We start from the raw sequence: 18,328 nt of genomic DNA, 5'->3' as shown, positions 1-18,328 counted from the left end.
ACATAAACTGCCAAGCATTCTTTCGCTCTTTGTTATAACTCTTGTAATTATTAGTCGTTTTTATTTCGTTTCAATAAATAATAATTTTCTGACATTCTCATTGACGTGGTCTCTTTCCCATACCCACTGGGAACCGCTGCTAGGCAACCCGAGAGTTTTTTTTTTTGTTTTCCGCTTAACTCTCTTTCCCTCTCGGTCCCCTTATTTCATTTTCGATTTTCCTTTGGCATCAATGAGGTTTATTCTTCATTTATGTCTTTTATTCATAATCCGGTTCGACTTTGCGGATTCCCACCGATCTCCACTGGGATAGTAAGTTTGGGATACTCGAGATAAAACGATAAGAAAGTGTTCCAGCCAAATGGAGGCGCTAGAGTTCAGGCTAAAACACCTGAAAGTAGAGAATAGAGATTTCGAAGCGGAGCAGGCAGAGAGTTTGTTGAATACGGCTCATTGGAGGGATACTAGGGTGAGTTATCTCGGCTAGTTCTGAAATTTTGAAAATTCTGGAACCATATTTACCTGGAAATGACTCACTTCATGGTTGGAGAAACACAACATGATATATATTGCCGGAAAGCTGATGTTTCACTAATTCCGAATCTACATTCAGTTTTTCAGTGGCCTTCTTAGTTTTGAGAAATTCAGCTCCAAAGTTTGAGTAAATTTTAGTGCAAACTAACGTTACCAACCCGCGTGTTGCCTCAAGACGTAAATCCATTGGGATAGAAAAATCAACGGTTGAATGGTTTTCCCGAAACTTTGAAGCTGAATTTCTCAAAACTGAAAGGGCCGCTGCAAAAACTGAATATAGATTCTGAATCAGGGAAACGTCAGCTTTCCGGAGGTATATATCATGTTGCATTTCTCCAACCATTAAGTGAGTCATTTTTTTGTCCTCAGGGTTTTAGCTATCCGGTCATACTTTGAATTTTCAGAAAAAGCTCTCATTGACTCTCGGATTGACTATTCTCTTATCAACGTGAGTTTTTTTTTTGTTTTCCAACATTTTCCATATCTTTTGATTCCAGATTGATGATAATGATCTTTATGGTATACCTGATTCACTATAATGTTCGAGTAAGAAGAATCCGTGAGGAATTCCGAAGATTTGCTAATGGTAAGTTTAATTTTTTAGGCAGACCGTTGAGTGTGATTTGTTGTTTTAGACAACTACACCGAGAACCAGAGACAAGATCTTCAACAATTGATGGCCGCGATTCAGAGGAGAAGGAATCGGTTTCATTGACTATATCGTATATGTTCTTATATAATGAGGCAATCTTGTAACTACAATGTAGTCAGTCATTTTATACCTCTCCATTTGTTAGAAAACATTCTCCCTTAGCCGTGGGTACCTGGGAACCGCTGCCAGGTAACTGCCCCCTTTAGCATTTCTTCCCTTTTCTGTTTCAATACCCATTTTGTAATGTTTCGTCTTATAAACTTTTCTCTACTACTACTTGTTGTTAGTTGGGTAAATTCAGAAGAATTGGCAGTTGGGAAGTGAGTCTGAAAATGCTGAAAATGAGTGCAGTCTTGAATTTACAGCGATACTGAAGAAGATCTGGAATTCAGTACTGCAGTGAACACGTTAGCAGTATGGCCTTATGTTAAGGTACTGTAGTTTGAACTGAAAGTCTCAAAATTTTCGTCAAAGTTTTCAGACAATCATTAGGTGGAGCGGCGTTCCTGTTGTGTGAGTTTTTAAAAAAAAAAAAATTTCCGTTTCAACTTATTTTTTCAGACTTCTCATATTTGCCTATGGCATATATGACACGATTAGAAGAATAAGATCGGTGCGATCCAGGCGAGATATCAGATATCAACGAGTTTTAGAGTACGAATACAATTTGAGAGATGATCGTAAGTTAGATTATCAAGATTTATAAACTTAGGATTTTGATTTATACAGAGGAGATCAGGCCTCTATTTCGACGGAGGAGATTTCAAGTACTACGAAGGGGCGGTGGTCTTTGGCGGCGTCGTGGTTGATTCCAGATTTGACTTTATTTCCCAAAAAGTCGCAAAAATAGAGCGTCCGAGGCGCGACGGCCTTAAATTGTCAACAACAAACTTTAACACAATCGTTTCATTTCTCTACCTATTTTCACAAGGGTTTCATATTTATTTAAAACATTTTAAACCCATAATCTGAGTGCCGTTGCCATGCGACCACCTCTCTTCATTTATATATTCTCCTTTCACTCCTTCTAAACTCTAATTTCCGTTTTGTGATGGTTTCCCTCAAGAGTGTTGCTCTGATAACACTTTTTCTATGCATTTGTTGGGCTAACTATTATTCGAACAGTGTTGAAGCTCCTTCGGGTCCCATTAAGGTAGGAATTCTTCTCAAACACCAAAAATCCCTCGGTTTTTTTACAGGCACTCATTGTAAACCTACTCAGAAAAGTAACGATTCCTTATTTGTAAGTTTAATTTTATTTCCTATTTTTCTCACGTCCTCTTCTATAATATTTTCAGCCTTTTCCTCATATTCTACCCACTATACATTAGATACCTAGAATTACATCAACCTAGAGAAATGGAAGATGTTGAAGAAGATTTGGAGGGTGAGTTTTTTAATAAAATTTCAGTTTTTATTGAATAATTTCAGAAAATGAGTATCGTCGGCAGTACGGTCCATGGCGGCGACGTGGTTGATCAAGCATTGTATTCTATATCATTTCTCATTTTGACCAGACCTCTGAAACCTCAGCTCCTCAATTATGTATAACACATGAAATATCTCTCTGTGTCAGTTCCAAGTTAGCAATTCATTTTGTAATCATAATTTATTTCCTATTTCAATAAAATAACATTCTTAGTCAGGTACCTGTCAAACGTCAAACTTCCCATTCCAAATTTTCCTGTACCCTTCAAAACAAACATTTTTTAAATGTACCTAGTAACCGCTGCCAAGCTACCGACTCTTTACGTTGAGCCTCATCCCCTTTTCTAAAGTTTTCACTCCCATTGCCAAAATGTATTCCCGCCTGACCTGCGCTCTTCTACTACCAGTTCTCATCATTGGCTGGAAATGTTTAGTTGATTTGGAAACCTGGCGGCGAGTTCAAAAACAGACCGCCCATGACTCATATAAAACCATGAACTTTCAGCGAGACTCAAGAAGACGCGGATCTCATAAGTAACGAGGATTATGATTCTATAACATTTGTAGAGTTATATGAAGGGCCGGATGGGAAGTGAGCCTAAATACTAGATGAGTAAATATAAAACTTAAGCGAAAATTCAGAAAAACTGAAAGAGTGGGAATCCGTTTTAAACTGACTTACAAAGGATATGTTCTGGAGAAATGGATTAGCTTTAAGGTGAGGTTCAAGGGCGGAAAATTTTAGACTTTTTTATTTCAGAAATTTCTTTCAACTCAACAAACATTTATTTGGTTTTTTGTTACGTAAGATAGTAGATTTTTGTCCCCTTAAATTCAAAATTAATTTATTTTCCAGATGCCTTATAATTTCCTACGTTGTTCCATTCGTCAGACGAATTATACTAAAAGAACTTAGCGATGAGGAATACAACAGATTGCGTTAGTTTCATTTACATATCAGCACGGTACGCTTCTTACAACCGCGCTCTACCAAAATCGAAGAAAATTGCGTGCGAAATTGAGAGACTCAGAGAAAAAGATATATTTTTCAAGGGTATTGCGGTGGAGCGCAGTTGTAAGAACTGTGCCGAGCTAGTAGATATTGAAAATATTTATTTCTAGGAGACCAGTGCCTCAACAGAAGACGTCTCTTGGGATTCGAAATCGAACATTTCATGAGAAATGAGTTCCGATTGCTGCCAGTCGCCCGGTGGAGGCGTCGTGGTTGAGTCACAAACAAAGTGATAATAATAATACTACATATTTGTCATAATATTATTCCAACCACACAACACAGATTTTATTTCAGTTTAATGTTCATCGGATGTGTTTACATAATACATTTTGAAGTTGTCATTTTTATAACCTGTCATAAAAAAGTTTTGAATATAAAAACCATAGGTAGGTCATCGAGTAAGACCTACTCAGTCGCTCAGTCATGAATTTCAAAACTGTTCTATTTTTTGTTTTCATCGTCGGATACGTCACTGCGTGTCTCGATTATTGTCCAGAGGAGTGTATTGATAGTGTGAGTTGGTGGGAATCCAGGGAACCGAGACGTTTCGAAACAAAGGCGTTTTAAAACTGAACCGTTTTAGAACAAATAAATTTTGGAACAAAGAGATTTTCAGTAGTAAAACTTTCTAGATTTAAGCTTCAAGTTTTTACACACGGCTATTTTTTGAAAAGGTTTGTCATTTAGTGTAAAAATTACATAGTTTCAAAACGTTTGGCTTTAAAACGTCGCCGTCTTATACATCTTGATTTTCTAGTGAGTTTTAAACAAAAATGTTATAGCCGAAATCTGAAAATTGTCCTCAATTAAGTTCACATCTACATTGAAAATATCTACATTGCCATCCTCAAAGCATTGTAATGTAGATCAAAACTATTCTAAACAATACATATGTTGTTGGAAAGCTGAAGACGTGATAATTCTGAATTTAGAATTTATCTAATGTGAAAATGAACTGATTTATGCCGCTCAAGAATGTTCAAGGCACTGTAACTTGGTTCATTTCGATGCTGGACAAAATCAAAATACAGATTCAGAGCCCTCAGCTTCCACATCATATAACTTTTATCTTCTCAAATATCTGTTTATTTTCCAGGGGTGCAACCTGTGGGTCTGTGAATCCGAGTTCGATTGCTTCTGTGATGACTGTGACTGGTACGGTGGACAACTTGCACTGAGTGAATTGGCGCGGGTGAAGAAGGATGTGATCAGAGCAAAACTTAATACGAAGAAATAAACTTTGTTGTTGTGTTTCACATTGACTTTCGAAATAAAATGAATGGAAAGCTTATCTTTTCGACTTTTCCATCTATTTGTTACCTTGACAACGCATCCTCATTTGCATTTGAATTAGGTATCACCCCGCGTGTTGCTCGTTTCTCATTCATTAACCAACTTTACTCTCATCACGAGTAGTCTCCCCATGCTTCTAAAAGTGCTCCTTCTCCTCTCCCTTCTTTACTGTAAATCCTATTCAAGCGACACCTTGTCGATCTCTGAAAACGAAAACTATGATCATGGAGATTTCGAGAGAGAAGATAATTTTAAAATGTGGTTGGCAACAATAGTGCTTTTGTAAGATCCTTCTTTTATTTAGTAATAACACATGGATATTTTCAGGATCGCGATCCGGATGTTTATGAATTTTTTTGAAAACGACGATGGGCCTGCTCATAACTAATAGCTTTTCACAAAAAAAATCAAAGTTTGATACCGTAGTCGCGCGCCAGGCCTCCAGAAGTCCGCTTGCTCTCTCATAAACTAGAAAAACCTTTCCGATCTTTCACCAGGAACGTCCTTCAAAGATGTAACATTCCCTATACTTCCTATTTAAACCGTTTCGAGATTTTTCACTTGTACTCCCTCCGTCACCGTCGTCTTAAATCTCAATTAGTTCTCCTCTATAGCATCATTTGCGGCGTCACTTTCTTTCCAGAAATCCACTCTTATGTCAGACTGTCCAACTCTAACAGACGACCCATGACACTCATATGTATTAGATCACAAGTAAATGACTTCTTCTCTTCAGGGGTCGGATAATTTTAGATCAGCTTATTTTTGAAATTCTGTAGTTGGTCCCTTTCTACCCTCGGTGCAGATCCTCTTTCTCTCTTCGTCACCTCTGAAGGTCTAGAGCGACACCACGGTGTCAAACGTTGAACTTTTATGTGAAAAGCTGGTCATAGTGATTCTAAAAATATAATCATTGAGATCTACATTTTAATATACTTTTCAAATAACTATTTATACTTTGACGACAGTTATTAGTCAGACCATTTTATTCACAGATATTCGTATGTACACACCTAATCTTTTTCCACTATCTCCTTCCAGCTAATTCATCTGAAAATTATAAATGCCCTGTCTCCCCTTGTTCCTAACCATAATTTCCTTTCCCCAGAAACCTCCCCGGAAATTAGAAAATCCACAAAAACGTCTTCTAGAAGACTCCCCACTCTTATTCTTTTCTCACCCATTTTATATTTGAAACCCCACTTTTTTGTGTCTAATTCAACATCATCCGACATTTGTCCCAACCCTTATTCAATTCATCACGCAATAATAATGAAGTCTTCTGTTATATTGTTTCTCTTTGCCCTTTTCATCGTGGGGGTTCAAAGCCAAAGTATCCAGGACCAGTACCGTAGAGCGACTCGGCTAGTCAGGTAACCTACCGTACTCCAAATTGAAATTTGATCTACCAAGTCTTCAGCTCCGTCCATCGCTACTCATTGTACACCCGGGATGCGAGAGCCTACGTGTTCCGTCAATCAACCCGGGCAGCGGTTATCATCACGCCATCCCTTCCTATCAGGTATAGCTACAGTACCCTAATGAATCTAAAAACAATCCCAGATACAACAACATCAACTACTACTGGTACGGTAACTATGTGTACGACGCGAGTCACCCACTGAAATGTGAATATCCAATCGACCTGTCTGCTGACAAAGAGTTTCAAAACGTCACCTATCCGGACGGCTCGAAGCCACCATCCCTGCAATTCGGATGTCTCAACTATGAAGATTGCTGTGGTTTGGAGTGTTGTGGTGATAGTCGGACTTCTACTGTACTTATTTGGTAAAAAATGTATTAAGGACTGGAACTTTAACACATTTTTACAGTGGAATCTTCCTGGTCACCCTGGCTTCCTGTGTCGGTTATAAAAAGTACCAAAGATACCAGATCAAAAAAAGCGACGAGATGGCAATGGCCACCACAAATAGTGCTTTGCAACCCTTGCTCGATGACACAAATATTGAAGTTCATGCTGTCTAAGTATCTTTTTTCTGAAATTTTTCCAATTTTCCGCTTCCCTGCTAAACAAGCCTCACCCCAGATTCCTCGCTTAAATTTCTTGCTATAATAATTTGTATATTAGATCTTCTTATTTTCCCCAAATTCCGTAAGCTCTTGCGAATAATGAATGTAAATGAAGAATGAATGAATGAATAAAGATAATCCATTTTTATTAAATGTTTGAGAATTTGCTGAAAATTGGCTTATAGGTACTTTCGCCCATTCTGACTACGATGTTAACAAAACTTTTTGCTTTGTTAGTTTTTAAATCGTTTTTTGAGAGCTCAGGAGCTGGAATGGGCAAAAGATTTTGTTACTATCGTGTTCAGAACGGTCGAAATTAGTTACGAGCCAAATTGCAGTGAATTCTCACACATTTAGTGAAAGAAGTTCCCTTGTAAGACAATTTTACCCAGTACGATCTATGATAAAATTATTTTTACCGCCTTTTTTCAATTCGTTGAACATCGATTCCTAGTTGTAGCTAATGTAAATCAAAAACTTTTTCATCGATCCCTTTTGGAACTGTTTCTTTACCTAGTATACGTAACTATTTTCTTAGATGTTGCCCTCAAGAAACACCTATTTCAAATAGAATAAAGATCATGTTTTACCACTTGACCATCTCCCATTTACATTGAATCACAACGTCTATGTCTCTTGTTTTTTTGATGACGTAACCTTGATGGTGTAAGAAAAAGAAAAAAATCTGTTTTTTTCTGTTCTCCATTAAAAAGAATGTACACTTACCTGCCATATTTCCTTGTAATCCTTGACGGTTGCTTTGCCAGGCGCTCTCATAAAGTTCGGTACGATACAACCGACTTCCGGGCTTACCTGTTTGGCTCCTCGGATATCTGGTCGAAATATTTTGAGCCAGGAGCTGCTTTTCATTCTTATACAATAAAGGAACCCTCAACACCTGTTCAGTAAGCCCATAGCCTCCAACTTCTAACTTTACTTTTAAAATTTTCAGATTCGACAACCTGAATTACTACTGGCATGGGTTTTACGAAAAAACTTCTGAAACCACTAAGAAAATCTGTAAATATGGAATAACAGAGGCAGATGGTGAACTTCAAAATGTCAGATTTGAAAATGGCACGAGTCCGAAAGCAATAAGCTTCGGATGCAGCAAATGGGATGAATGTTGTGGATTCAAGTGCTGTAATAATATTCAGGGGTTCCTGGTGATGATGGGTTGTATTGCATTCATGTTTCTAGTTGTACTCGGGGTCTTTTATTTTGGTTAGGAATTACCGTGTCTATGATTCATCGAAATCCATAAATAACTCGTTTGTTCTCAAATGAAGTTTCAAAATTTCAACAATTTTGTCCAGCCAATATCAAATTTAGAAAATTGACGACAGATCAAGAAACAAACAAATCGTCTGAAAACCTGCGTCTCTCCATTCCCCATACTCTCTCACCGAAGAACACGAAATGAAGAAGGCAACATAATTGTGTTGCCTTTCTGTTTTCATCATGAACGTCTCGCCGATATTCTCTATTTTACTTTTACTTATTCTCAAGGAGAAATGTAGTGCGAGAAGTGGTGGTAGAGGTGGTGGAGGAGCGAGAGGGAGATCGTCGTATCATAGTTCCGGTGGTGGGAAGTTTCATTCCAGGTTAGTTGGGAAACTTCGAGCAATTTTAAATTGCTCAAAATAACATTGGTTGTATAGATCAAATCTCGACCTTCACTTTTGTAGTTGGCAGTTTTTTGATAGCTATTCACGCTTTTAAGATATGCGCCTTTAAAAAATTCGGTGAAAGAGAGAGGGTGCAGACAGTCAGACACTCTAGCTTCTCTGAGTCTCTCCTCTCTCACCCTTCAAATTTTGAAGGCGCATATCTCGAAAGCGTGAATAGCTATCAAAAAGTTGTCAACTACAAAAATGGAGAACTAGATTTGATCTACAAAAAAAAACATTTTTTGAAGTTTCAGCTCCAGCCACTCTTCATATATACATCATGACTCTTCAGCATTCCGATCTACTGTATTCAAGCCATCCACTTCTAACTCTTACTTTTCTAGTTCCTCAGGAACCCATGGAAACACCTATATTATTAGTCAACCTGCCACACCAATAATGTAAGCCTGCTGGATTCAATTTTTGTCAAGTTTTCAAGTTTTTAAAGTCAAATTTTCCAGATACGACAATCACTACTATTACTGGCATGGGTATTATCATAGCCATCCTTCACATAAGCTGGTGTGCCAATACACAATCAGTCAGGAAGACGGGGAGCTCTTCAATGTGACGTTCTCCAATGGAACCTCTCCCAAATCTATAACTTTCGGATGTGGAAGTTTTGAGACGTGCTGTGGGATGACGTGTTGTAGTACGCTAGGCACATGGATTGCAGTGTGAGTGGGAATGTGACTGACTGAGAAAAAACTGAAATTTTTCAGGAGTATTTGCATGTTCTTTGTTGTGGTGGCCTTGGCATATGGGTGTTGGAGCAGTTAAAAGATTTTGTCTTTGAAATGTTTACATTTCTTGCCATTGCTCAACTTTTCTGGATTTTTAATAAATAATTATACAACTATGACATATCTAGAACAAACCAAGGCGCTATCCAGATAGGTAATATAAAAGCTCAACATTCCAAAAATTCAAATTGGTACTAATCAGTAATGTTAAAAATGCATTTAAAGTTTAAAAATAATGACTTCCAGTTATTAATGATATTGTTTAATAAGCATTTCTAAAAAGGAATCTATCCGTGATGACTAATTTCCTCTTATGAAAGTTTCCTTTTTCTTTTCCATTTCCGCTGATTAGATAACTAAAACTGTCCCTGCGTCTCTTCCATCTCTCTTCATTTCGATGGTTGATAGTATAAGAAAAGCGCCACTTTTTCCTCCTACAATTCTTCCACTTTTACATGAGAATTTCTTATTTTATTCTATTATTTTCTTTACTAATTCTTTCACATGAAATAAGTGCGAAACGTGGTGGTGGCTCTAGTGGAAGAGGAAAAAGTGGGGCGAGAGGTTCCATCGGGTCTTCATCTTCGCTTGGAAAAGGTTTTTTTGGTAGTGGAGGTGCTGGAAAGCATCGAACCGGCGGATCCGGAAGTGCGAAACATCATTCGAGGTTTAAAACGCCAGTTTTCCATAAAATACATTTTAATATTCAGCTCAAGGAGCCGCTCTTCAATCGTGAGTCATGGCTCCTCGTCATTCCGTTCGAATGTGTTCAAACCATCCACGTCAAACACCTATTTTACCAGTGGAGGTTCTACTGGGAACACTTTTATTATTAGTCAGCCAGCGACTCCGGTAATGTGAGTTTTTATAGGTTTTGGGAGTGAAAAATCTTGCTCCACTAGACTTGATAACAATTTAAATGTTAAGAACTAAATTTGCCTTACCCAGCCTAATCTTTAAGTTTTTCAACTATCAATCCTCTGACAACAAAAAAACCATTCATAGCTTTGTTTAAAAAAAAATTAGGCGCTATTGTTCAAAACTGTTGTTTCATACTATTTGGACCATGTGGGTTTCATTTTTGCAATCAATATTGTCCAAAGTTTGACAGAGCTTTAGTTATAGATCAGCGAAATGCGATATTGTAAATTCCAATTGCATTAGAAGTACAAAACGGGCTTCCAACTTACTAGAAAAGGTCATAAAGTCAGTGTGGAGATATGGGTCGTGACCTATATTATTGGAAAGCTGAAAAAACGCTGGTTCCAAACATATATTCAGTTTTTGCCCTCGAGATCTGGTATTCGAGAAAAACGAGGTTATAGTTAGAAAAAATGACATTACCCTCATGACGGTAGAAAAAGAACAAATTTTGATCTCGTTTTTCTCGAATACCAGGCCTCGGGGTCAAAAGCAGAGTATAAATTTGGAATAAGCGTTTTCTGAGCTTTCCTATGATATAGGTCACGGCCCATATTTCCATACTGACTACATGACCTTCCCTAGTTAGCCTGCTAGGATTTAGCTGGTTTTGACTGTTAAAGTAAAACCCTTGTAATCTTAATGCTATTCTCAAAAATTTACGCCGTGGTTAAGCCCAACTCTACCTCAATCCTCACATCTTCCAGACACGACAATCATCACTACTACTGGCACGGCTATTACCGAAGCCGTCCGGAGAAAGAAACCTACTGTGAATACGCAATTGGTGAGGACGATGGAGAACTTGTGAATGTCACTTTTGCGAATGGAACATCTCCGAAACTGATTAGTTTTGGATGCGGATATTATGAGAGGTGTTGCGGGATGACGTGTTGTAGTTCGACAGGCAATTGGGTTGGATTGTGAGTTTTATTTTTTTCAAAATTGAGGTAAATTTATGAAGTTTCTCTTTCAGATTTATTTGGTGCGTAGTGTTTACGGTGGCAATTTTGTATGCTTGCTGTAAAGAATGAGTCAGCAATTTTCAAGGTCGAAAAGGACAATATGCAGATTTTTATTAATTGCATACCCGTTTCCGCAGAATCCCGTTTTCTCACCCGCTGCCAATTGATCTAAAAAACGATATGACGCCATCTTTCATTCAAAATTAACATGAAGATTCTATATTCCATTTTATTGATTTTTTCAACTGTTTTTATAAATAAAACAGATGCAAAACGTGGAGGAGGCGGTGGTTTTAGTAGAGGAGTTAGTGGAGCAAGAAGTTCATCAATAGGATTTTCTGGGTATTCTGGAAATACATATGTATTTTTAAGTCGAAGATCTTACCACCGTTCAAGGTTTGTGTTAATAATTTTTTTGTTGATATTTTATGAAAGCTCATTGCAGATCTCGAAGCGCTTTTTTCCATTCATTGGCATTTCGTTCAATTGTTTTTGATCCATCGAATTTTTATATGACTTATAAAGGGTCAAATGAGAAAAGTTATACTATTCGGCAACCGGAAACTCCGATAATGTAAGTCTTTTGAAGTTTCTTATCTAGAAATGTTGAGGGAAGAATCTGGGTAACAAAAAAAGTTGATTTTTACCGGATTTGAAGTATTACCCATCCGTCAGTGGCTGACCGCTCACTCAATGTTCGGCCTGGGGACGAGGTGTGGGTCTCGTTGCGACTACCGTAGTATGAAAATTTTTATGGTTAAAGTACGGTAGTGAGCCGCCGTAAATCGAAATTCCGCAACGAGAACCATATCTGGTCGAACTTTGAGTCGGCCCCCTGCGGATGGATAATATCTGATATTTCCTGGACCAGTCCTACCCCTAATCCACCTAGCTCTTTCTCAATACCTCAATGTTTCCAGATACGACAGCCGTCCTTATTACTGGCGCGGCTACTACCAAAGCATTATAGGACAAAACAACTATTGTGAGTACGCTTTTGGTGAGGACGATAGAGAACTTAGAAATGTCACTTTTGCCAATGGAACAGCTCCGAAATCTGTCAGTTTTGGATGTGAAATGTTTGAGGAGTGTTGTGGAATGTCGTGTTGTAATGTTTTCAGTGGTTGGAAGACTACCTTGTAAGTTTAAAAAAAAGATGTCTGTAAAGTTTGAAATTTTTCAGGTTCCTGTGGATACTACTGTTCGTAGCGTTGATTACCTGCTGTATGAAGACAAGGGAGGAGCAAGAAGATTTGATCGGATATATGATACTCAGTTTATAAATTCTGGCATTCGTTCTTTTGACATGACCTATACACTATCTTCTTATTCGATTAAAACACAAATTAGAACTGTCTAACACCCTGCGTCACTTCAATTTCCCCTATTTCTAAATGATTCTAAACGACCCGTCGGGGAATAAGATCACTTGTTTTTTTTCTCAATCATGAACATTTCTTCTTTTATTTTATTGTTTTCTTCACTTCTTCTTTATGAAATCAATGCAAAAAGTGGTGGTGGAGGGGGACGAGGTGGTGGAGGGAGGGGGAGCAGCGGAGCGAGAAGTTCGAGCAGATCTTTTTCGAAATCTGGATCTTCTGGAGGTGGAAAGTTTCATTCAAGGTGAATTTCATTTTGTGGTAGGGTCGATTAAGAAAATGTTTAAGTGACTATTAGCCCGACACGCTTCTTACAACCGCGCTCTACCGAAATCGAAGAAAATTGAGTGCGAAATCGAGAGGCACAGAGAAAAAAAGACATTTCTCTAGGCCGTTTTGGTGGAGCGCAGTTGTAAGGACTGTGCCGAGCTATTTAATATGAAGTTATCAATACCTATCTTATATCATTGTAAACCTGACAGCGTTGGGATTCAGAACCCGTTTACAAATTATGCTTAACCTCAGAACTGACTGAGATAATAAGGTCTTGTTTGGGTAAGGTACAACATAAGTTTTGAAGAAATAGGTTTATAATCCTCACAGCTATCCCATATACATCTGAAATTATCGGCTATGGTTTTTTGAAAACTTTTTTGAAAAGCAGATACCTTGTAAATCTCAACCTAGAAGAATCAAGTCTCTAGTTTTCAATTAAAAATAGTTGGGAATTTCCATAACTTCAAAAAATTTAATACTGCTCTATCTAAGAACAAGAATTTAAGTTGGGATCTACTCAATTTCAGCTCAAGTCAAACTACATACCAAAATTTCGACTCATCTGCGTTCCGTTCGAATGTGTTCACGCCATCGAGATCGAGTACATATTTCACGACTGGAGGGACCACTGGGAACACTTATATTATTAGTCAGCCGGCGACTCCCATAATGTAAGTGGTTTCAATAAGGTCTAGCTGAGTAACTAAAATATTGTTGAACTTTACAATTACCATAATAATATGTTTCATGATTCAAACTAACTAGGAAAGGCCTCCGAGTGACTTGTCCAAACTTTGAGCTCGTTTTTCTCGAATACCAAACCTCGAGGGCAAAAACTGAATATATGTTTGGAATCAGCGTGTTTTTAGCTTTCCAATGATATAGGTCACGTCTTATAACTCCACGGTCACTTGATGGTCTTCCCTAGTAAAAACAGATTGTTCCAACCTATCTCAACTTATTCCCATTCCAGATACGACAACCATCACTACTACTGGCACGGTTATTATCGAAGCCGTCCGGAGAAAGAAACCTATTGTGAATACGCTATAGGAGATGAAGATGGAGAACTTAGAAATGTCACTTTTGCGAATGGAACATCTCCGAAATTTCTTACTTTTGGATGTGGACATTATGAGAGATGTTGCGGGATGACGTGTTGTAGTATGCTAGGGGATTTTCTTGGAACGTGAGTAAACCTGGGGAGGTTGAGTAATGCATTAATTTGTATTTGTTTCAGAATAATATGGCTTGCGATGTTTGGCGTGGCCATTTGGTTGTGCTGCTGTAAGAACTGAATGGACTTGAGAAGAGGAAATCATTCTTGAAACCACAAAAAAGTATAAAACAATCTCGAGTGTTTTTTGTGTTATAAATAAACAAATTAGTTCTATTTTATACATTTCCGCAGGAAATAAAACAAAGTAAGTAAAGATGAGCAATATTACTCATTTGGGTCCTACGATATATCAAAAAACTGGTTATTGTCGCGAAGCATTATGTCACTTTGATTTCTCAAATTAACTAATCCGAAAGGGTATATAAAACTAGAGGAAAAACAGAGAGATCGGTGAATTTTTCTATCAAATGAAGGTTTTTTCATTCATAGTTCTGTGTTTTATATTCATATTCTCCGAGACTGATGCGAGAAAACACAGGAGAAAACACAGGAGAAAGAACAATGAAGCGAGTAGTCACATCAGAGATACTTATTCTCATGAAAAGCTTAATCTACATAATCTACATCACAGGTTTTAAATATTTTAAAGTCAAAACTCCTTTTTAAATTCTTCATATTTCCAGTTCATCACATGTCCATGGTTTCAGTTCTCATGAAATGGAATTGTTTTTCACACGCGGTGGAATCCACGGTAACTCTTATATCATCAAAGATCCGGCGACTCCAATTCAGTAAATTTTTCGATAGCTAGACTAAATACAGTATCGGCAAAAATAATATCATATTTTGGTTTTTTTAGTTGAAAATGTCTAACTTTGAGTGTAAACCATACAGAACAAAGGTACAGCTTCATTTTTGCAGTTGACAACTTTTTTGTACGGACACTCCCTAGAGAGTTATAGCAGTTTTGAGTGGACACCCCAGATATCGCACTATTTTGCACTAAAATGGGTTGATTTGAGGGAGAAATTACTTTTTCGATATGTAACTTGCTACGGAGTGTCCGTACAAAAAAGTAGTAAAAGTGGAAATATGATATCTTTTTGGCCGCTACTGTATAATTCACAGCCCCGCGAAAATTGCTTTAAATACACTACTTTGAAATTTCAGATCAAGAGGTAATTCCTACTACTTTCTTTTTTCAAAGAGCTTTAGAGAGCCTACATATTGTGAGTACGCGATTACTGAGAACGATGGGGATCTGTCCAAAGTATTCTTTGCTGATGGAACATCCCCAAAGTCTCTGAGTTTTGGATGTGAAAGTTATGAAAGATGATGTGGAATGTCATGTTTTCACATGATTTATACGGGCAATATTGTGGATTACCTCAAGGCGTATGTTTTATATTTGGTTTTTAAAATAAGAAATAAGTTTTTTTCCAGATTTTCGACGGTGTTTTTGTTCTTAGCGTTATGGATATTTATGTGTTGCTTGAAATGTTTATGTGCACGTTAGAGAAGGAAATTGTTACATGAGGTGGGTATGTTTCAAAATTTGCAGGAAAATATAGACATTCCTATGACAAGCCGTGAATTGCCATCCTTAAATGCTCAATTTTTCAAAAAAATCAGTGCTGGCAGAACTTTTTGTTTTTGTGAGTCTAGGCCACGGAAAATTTTTTCCCCTCTGCTTCGCTACAATTATTTTCCTACATTTAAAAAATCTTATTCATCGTTTCATTTTTATAACTTATTTCCAAGAAACCAATTCAAAAGTGCTTCACTCCAATTTCACCTGAGCAATAACATATAATCATATAAATCATGGCGAATTTCAAAAACATGATTCATTGTCTGAAAACCCTGAAAATCTGAAAAACAATCAAATTTATTTAACGAAGCTTACTCCCGGTCAGTTTCAGGATAGGAATGCTGTCACTCTTCAATTTCATGGATAACCAATGATCAAAAAAGTTTAATTCACATTAATGCATGCCACGGCAATTGTGTTGCGTTACTCCAGAAAAATACTCTCTCCTCTCTGTGTCCCCTCACGTCTACTCGGCTCCTTTCATCATCCCTCTCTAACCGTCTGCGTCTCTCTTGCTCAAAGCCTCTCGCTTCTCGAATATTCGTCACTCGCCTCAACAGAAGCCTGCTCTCGTTTATCACAACTTCCAGCGATTATTCATTAATGTTCTAGAAAAACATGCTTTCTTAATCCGATATTTTATTTTTTTATTATTATTATAAATTCGACACATTTTCATTTATTCCAAACTAGCAATATTCCCTGTCTATAATGAAAGTCACATGGCAATTCTTTTTCTTGCTACTACTACTACTACTATTCGATGACACTTTGGCAAGAGGAGGCGGCGGACGTGGAGGACGCGGACGCGGCAGAGGACATAGTGGCTCACGTGGAAATGGTGGATCCCGAGGGAAGGCGTCGATGAGAAGTGGAATTCGGGGCAGTAGTTCGTATTCGGGAGGTGTACGGTCTGGAGCGTATGGATATAAGACGTGGGTTTTTTTATCGATCTGGTAATTGAAAAAATCGGCTGAAAATCGATTCCCTTCCAAACCCAAACGTTTCAAAACGACGAAGTTTCAAAACGACTCAGTTTTACAACGTCATAGTTCTGAAATAAAGCTGAAAGTCTTTAGTTGTGAAAAGAACGTGACAGCAACAAAATATCCCAAAGTCGTCAATTTTAGAAAATTTTAATTCCGGAACAATTCGAAACATGACGGTTTAATACTGAGTAGGGCTGTTAAAACAGGCGTTTTCGGGCGGCAACGCCGGTTTCATTTCCGGCGATTGTCGCACACGCCGAAAATAAAACCGGCGATTGCGGCAAACACCGGAAATGAAACCGGCGATTGTCACACACGCCGGAAATGAAACCGGCGATTGCCGCCGCTTTCAAATAAAAACCGGCGAATGACGCCGGTTTTTCAGCATTTTTATTCATTTCCAGTATATTTTCTACGAAAAAAACAGGCGTTTGACGCCGTTTTTTGAAATGAAAACCGGCGAATAACGCCGGTTCAGAAATGAAAACGGCGTTTGACGCCGGTTTGGAAATGAAACCGGCAATGGAAGCAAGTTTCGGAAATGAAATTGCTTTTTAGGCAATTAACGTGAAAATAAGCGGCGCCTGCTTGCCGGTGATTGCCGCAACTAACAGCCCTAATACTGAGACATTTTTAACACCAAAAATTTGAAAATAATCAAATAATGACAAAATGATTGTCTTGTTTTTGACTACTTTCCTATTTTCAGTATCAACTTGTCACAGTTTTGAAGCGTCCCGGTTTCCGGACGTCTAGTTATAAAAAGTCTGAGTTTTTAGACGGCTCAGTTTTCAAACGTTTGGTTTTGAAAAGTCCCTCATTTTCACAATTTTCCGTTTTATAAATATTTAAACCAAAAAAATAGGAAATGCTGGTAAATCTAAACCTACTACATTTCCAGACAGTCCAAAACGTCCTCCTATTCAAACTTCGGATCCCAATCGTTCCGCTCCACACATTTCTACCATAACGCGGATCTTCAAGTTCGACCTGGACACCCATTTGTCATCCTTGCAGCGACAAAACCTTTGTTGTGAGTTTGTAGATTTACGGCGTAAATCGAAACACCAATGTGAAAAACTATTGTACTTCCAGCTATGACAACCGAAACTACTACTGGAGCTACGGTTTGGCAAAGTCCACTAACAATGAAACTCACCCTGGTGTCATTTGTGAATATGTGTTTGGAGAAGACGACGGAGAACTGCAGAATGTGAGTTTTCATAAAGTACGCTCAAAAATTTTACCATTCAATTAGGTAACCTTCATAAATGGGACCCAAGTCAGATCCATCTTCTTTGGATGCAAAGGAAAAGTGGACTGCTGTGGAATGTACTGCTGTCATGACTTTGGACAGTGGTTTGAGCTGTAAGCTTTCTAATTTTATAACTTCTAGGTACAAAATCAGATTTCCAGACTCTTCGTGTTCGGATTCATCGCCCTAATCATTCTCATCGCTTGGTACGCCAAACAACGAGAGATGGAGGGACCTACGAAAAGTGTAGACCCGGTACCTGTGCGGCATGTCAAGAGGAAGGCAAAAACGAAGCCGTTACTTCCGAAATGAATATGATAATATGTAGATGCATACATCTCAGGAATTGATGAAACGGGTTTATTGAATAATTATGTAAAAATCTGACCTCATTGTGCCATATTTATATAAAATTTTATACTAGTTTTCCATATTTTTATATCAAATAGTGTTGAAATCTTTGTTC

The 18,328-nt window shown here is 37.9% G+C and overlaps 8 protein-coding genes across 8 annotated transcripts; all 8 read left to right on the top strand.

Moving 5' to 3' along the window:
* Nucleotides 1-361: 361 nt before the first annotated feature.
* GCK72_017199 (uncharacterized protein) lies at nt 362-1,249 on the top strand (the record flags this gene model as incomplete). Its single annotated transcript, XM_053731948.1, has 4 exons — nt 362-469; nt 939-982; nt 1,032-1,120; nt 1,170-1,249. 4 exons carry the CDS (start codon nt 362-364, stop codon nt 1,247-1,249), a joined length of 321 nt encoding a protein of 106 aa, XP_053580861.1.
* Nucleotides 1,250-1,429: 180 nt separating this feature from the next.
* GCK72_017198 (uncharacterized protein) lies at nt 1,430-3,843 on the top strand (the record flags this gene model as incomplete). The annotated part of the gene is made up of 9 exons (XM_053731947.1): nt 1,430-1,506; nt 1,552-1,618; nt 1,668-1,699; nt 1,748-1,870; nt 3,120-3,206; nt 3,257-3,332; nt 3,375-3,418; nt 3,471-3,553; nt 3,737-3,843. The coding sequence occupies 9 exons, from the start codon at nt 1,430-1,432 to the stop codon at nt 3,841-3,843; spliced, it is 696 nt and encodes a 231-aa protein (XP_053580860.1).
* Nucleotides 3,844-4,052: 209 nt separating this feature from the next.
* Nucleotides 4,053-4,866, top strand: GCK72_017197 (uncharacterized protein; the record flags this gene model as incomplete). The annotated part of the gene is made up of 2 exons (XM_003088576.2): nt 4,053-4,142; nt 4,726-4,866. The coding sequence occupies 2 exons, from the start codon at nt 4,053-4,055 to the stop codon at nt 4,864-4,866; spliced, it is 231 nt and encodes a 76-aa protein (XP_003088624.2).
* A 1,328-nt stretch (nt 4,867-6,194) lies between these two features.
* Nucleotides 6,195-6,908, top strand: GCK72_017196 (uncharacterized protein; the record flags this gene model as incomplete). The annotated part of the gene is made up of 3 exons (XM_053731946.1): nt 6,195-6,295; nt 6,486-6,710; nt 6,755-6,908. 3 exons carry the CDS (start codon nt 6,195-6,197, stop codon nt 6,906-6,908), a joined length of 480 nt encoding a protein of 159 aa, XP_053580859.1.
* Nucleotides 6,909-7,667: 759 nt separating this feature from the next.
* On the top strand, nt 7,668-8,182 carry GCK72_017195 (uncharacterized protein; the record flags this gene model as incomplete). Its single annotated transcript, XM_003096409.2, has 2 exons — nt 7,668-7,858; nt 7,906-8,182. The coding sequence occupies 2 exons, from the start codon at nt 7,668-7,670 to the stop codon at nt 8,180-8,182; spliced, it is 468 nt and encodes a 155-aa protein (XP_003096457.1).
* Nucleotides 8,183-8,414: 232 nt separating this feature from the next.
* GCK72_017194 (uncharacterized protein) lies at nt 8,415-12,535 on the top strand (the record flags this gene model as incomplete). Its single annotated transcript, XM_003096415.2, has 8 exons — nt 8,415-8,557; nt 8,878-9,024; nt 9,085-9,300; nt 10,077-10,223; nt 10,995-11,210; nt 11,698-11,826; nt 12,173-12,391; nt 12,436-12,535. 8 exons carry the CDS (start codon nt 8,415-8,417, stop codon nt 12,533-12,535), a joined length of 1,317 nt encoding a protein of 438 aa, XP_003096463.2.
* A 164-nt stretch (nt 12,536-12,699) lies between these two features.
* On the top strand, nt 12,700-14,205 carry GCK72_017193 (uncharacterized protein; the record flags this gene model as incomplete). The annotated part of the gene is made up of 4 exons (XM_003096453.2): nt 12,700-12,875; nt 13,435-13,578; nt 13,881-14,096; nt 14,148-14,205. 4 exons carry the CDS (start codon nt 12,700-12,702, stop codon nt 14,203-14,205), a joined length of 594 nt encoding a protein of 197 aa, XP_003096501.2.
* A 2,124-nt stretch (nt 14,206-16,329) lies between these two features.
* GCK72_017192 (uncharacterized protein) lies at nt 16,330-18,174 on the top strand (the record flags this gene model as incomplete). The annotated part of the gene is made up of 5 exons (XM_003096459.2): nt 16,330-16,553; nt 17,509-17,640; nt 17,703-17,820; nt 17,866-17,975; nt 18,024-18,174. The coding sequence occupies 5 exons, from the start codon at nt 16,330-16,332 to the stop codon at nt 18,172-18,174; spliced, it is 735 nt and encodes a 244-aa protein (XP_003096507.2).
* Between the last annotated feature and the right edge of the window lie 154 nt (nt 18,175-18,328).

This window comes from Caenorhabditis remanei, chromosome V, assembly GCF_010183535.1.
Source record: "Caenorhabditis remanei strain PX506 chromosome V, whole genome shotgun sequence".
In the NCBI taxonomy this organism is placed as follows: domain Eukaryota; kingdom Metazoa; phylum Nematoda; class Chromadorea; order Rhabditida; family Rhabditidae; genus Caenorhabditis; species Caenorhabditis remanei.
The sequence above is the reverse complement of the archived record's forward strand: the minus strand, read 5'-3'. Positions and strand labels throughout refer to the sequence as shown.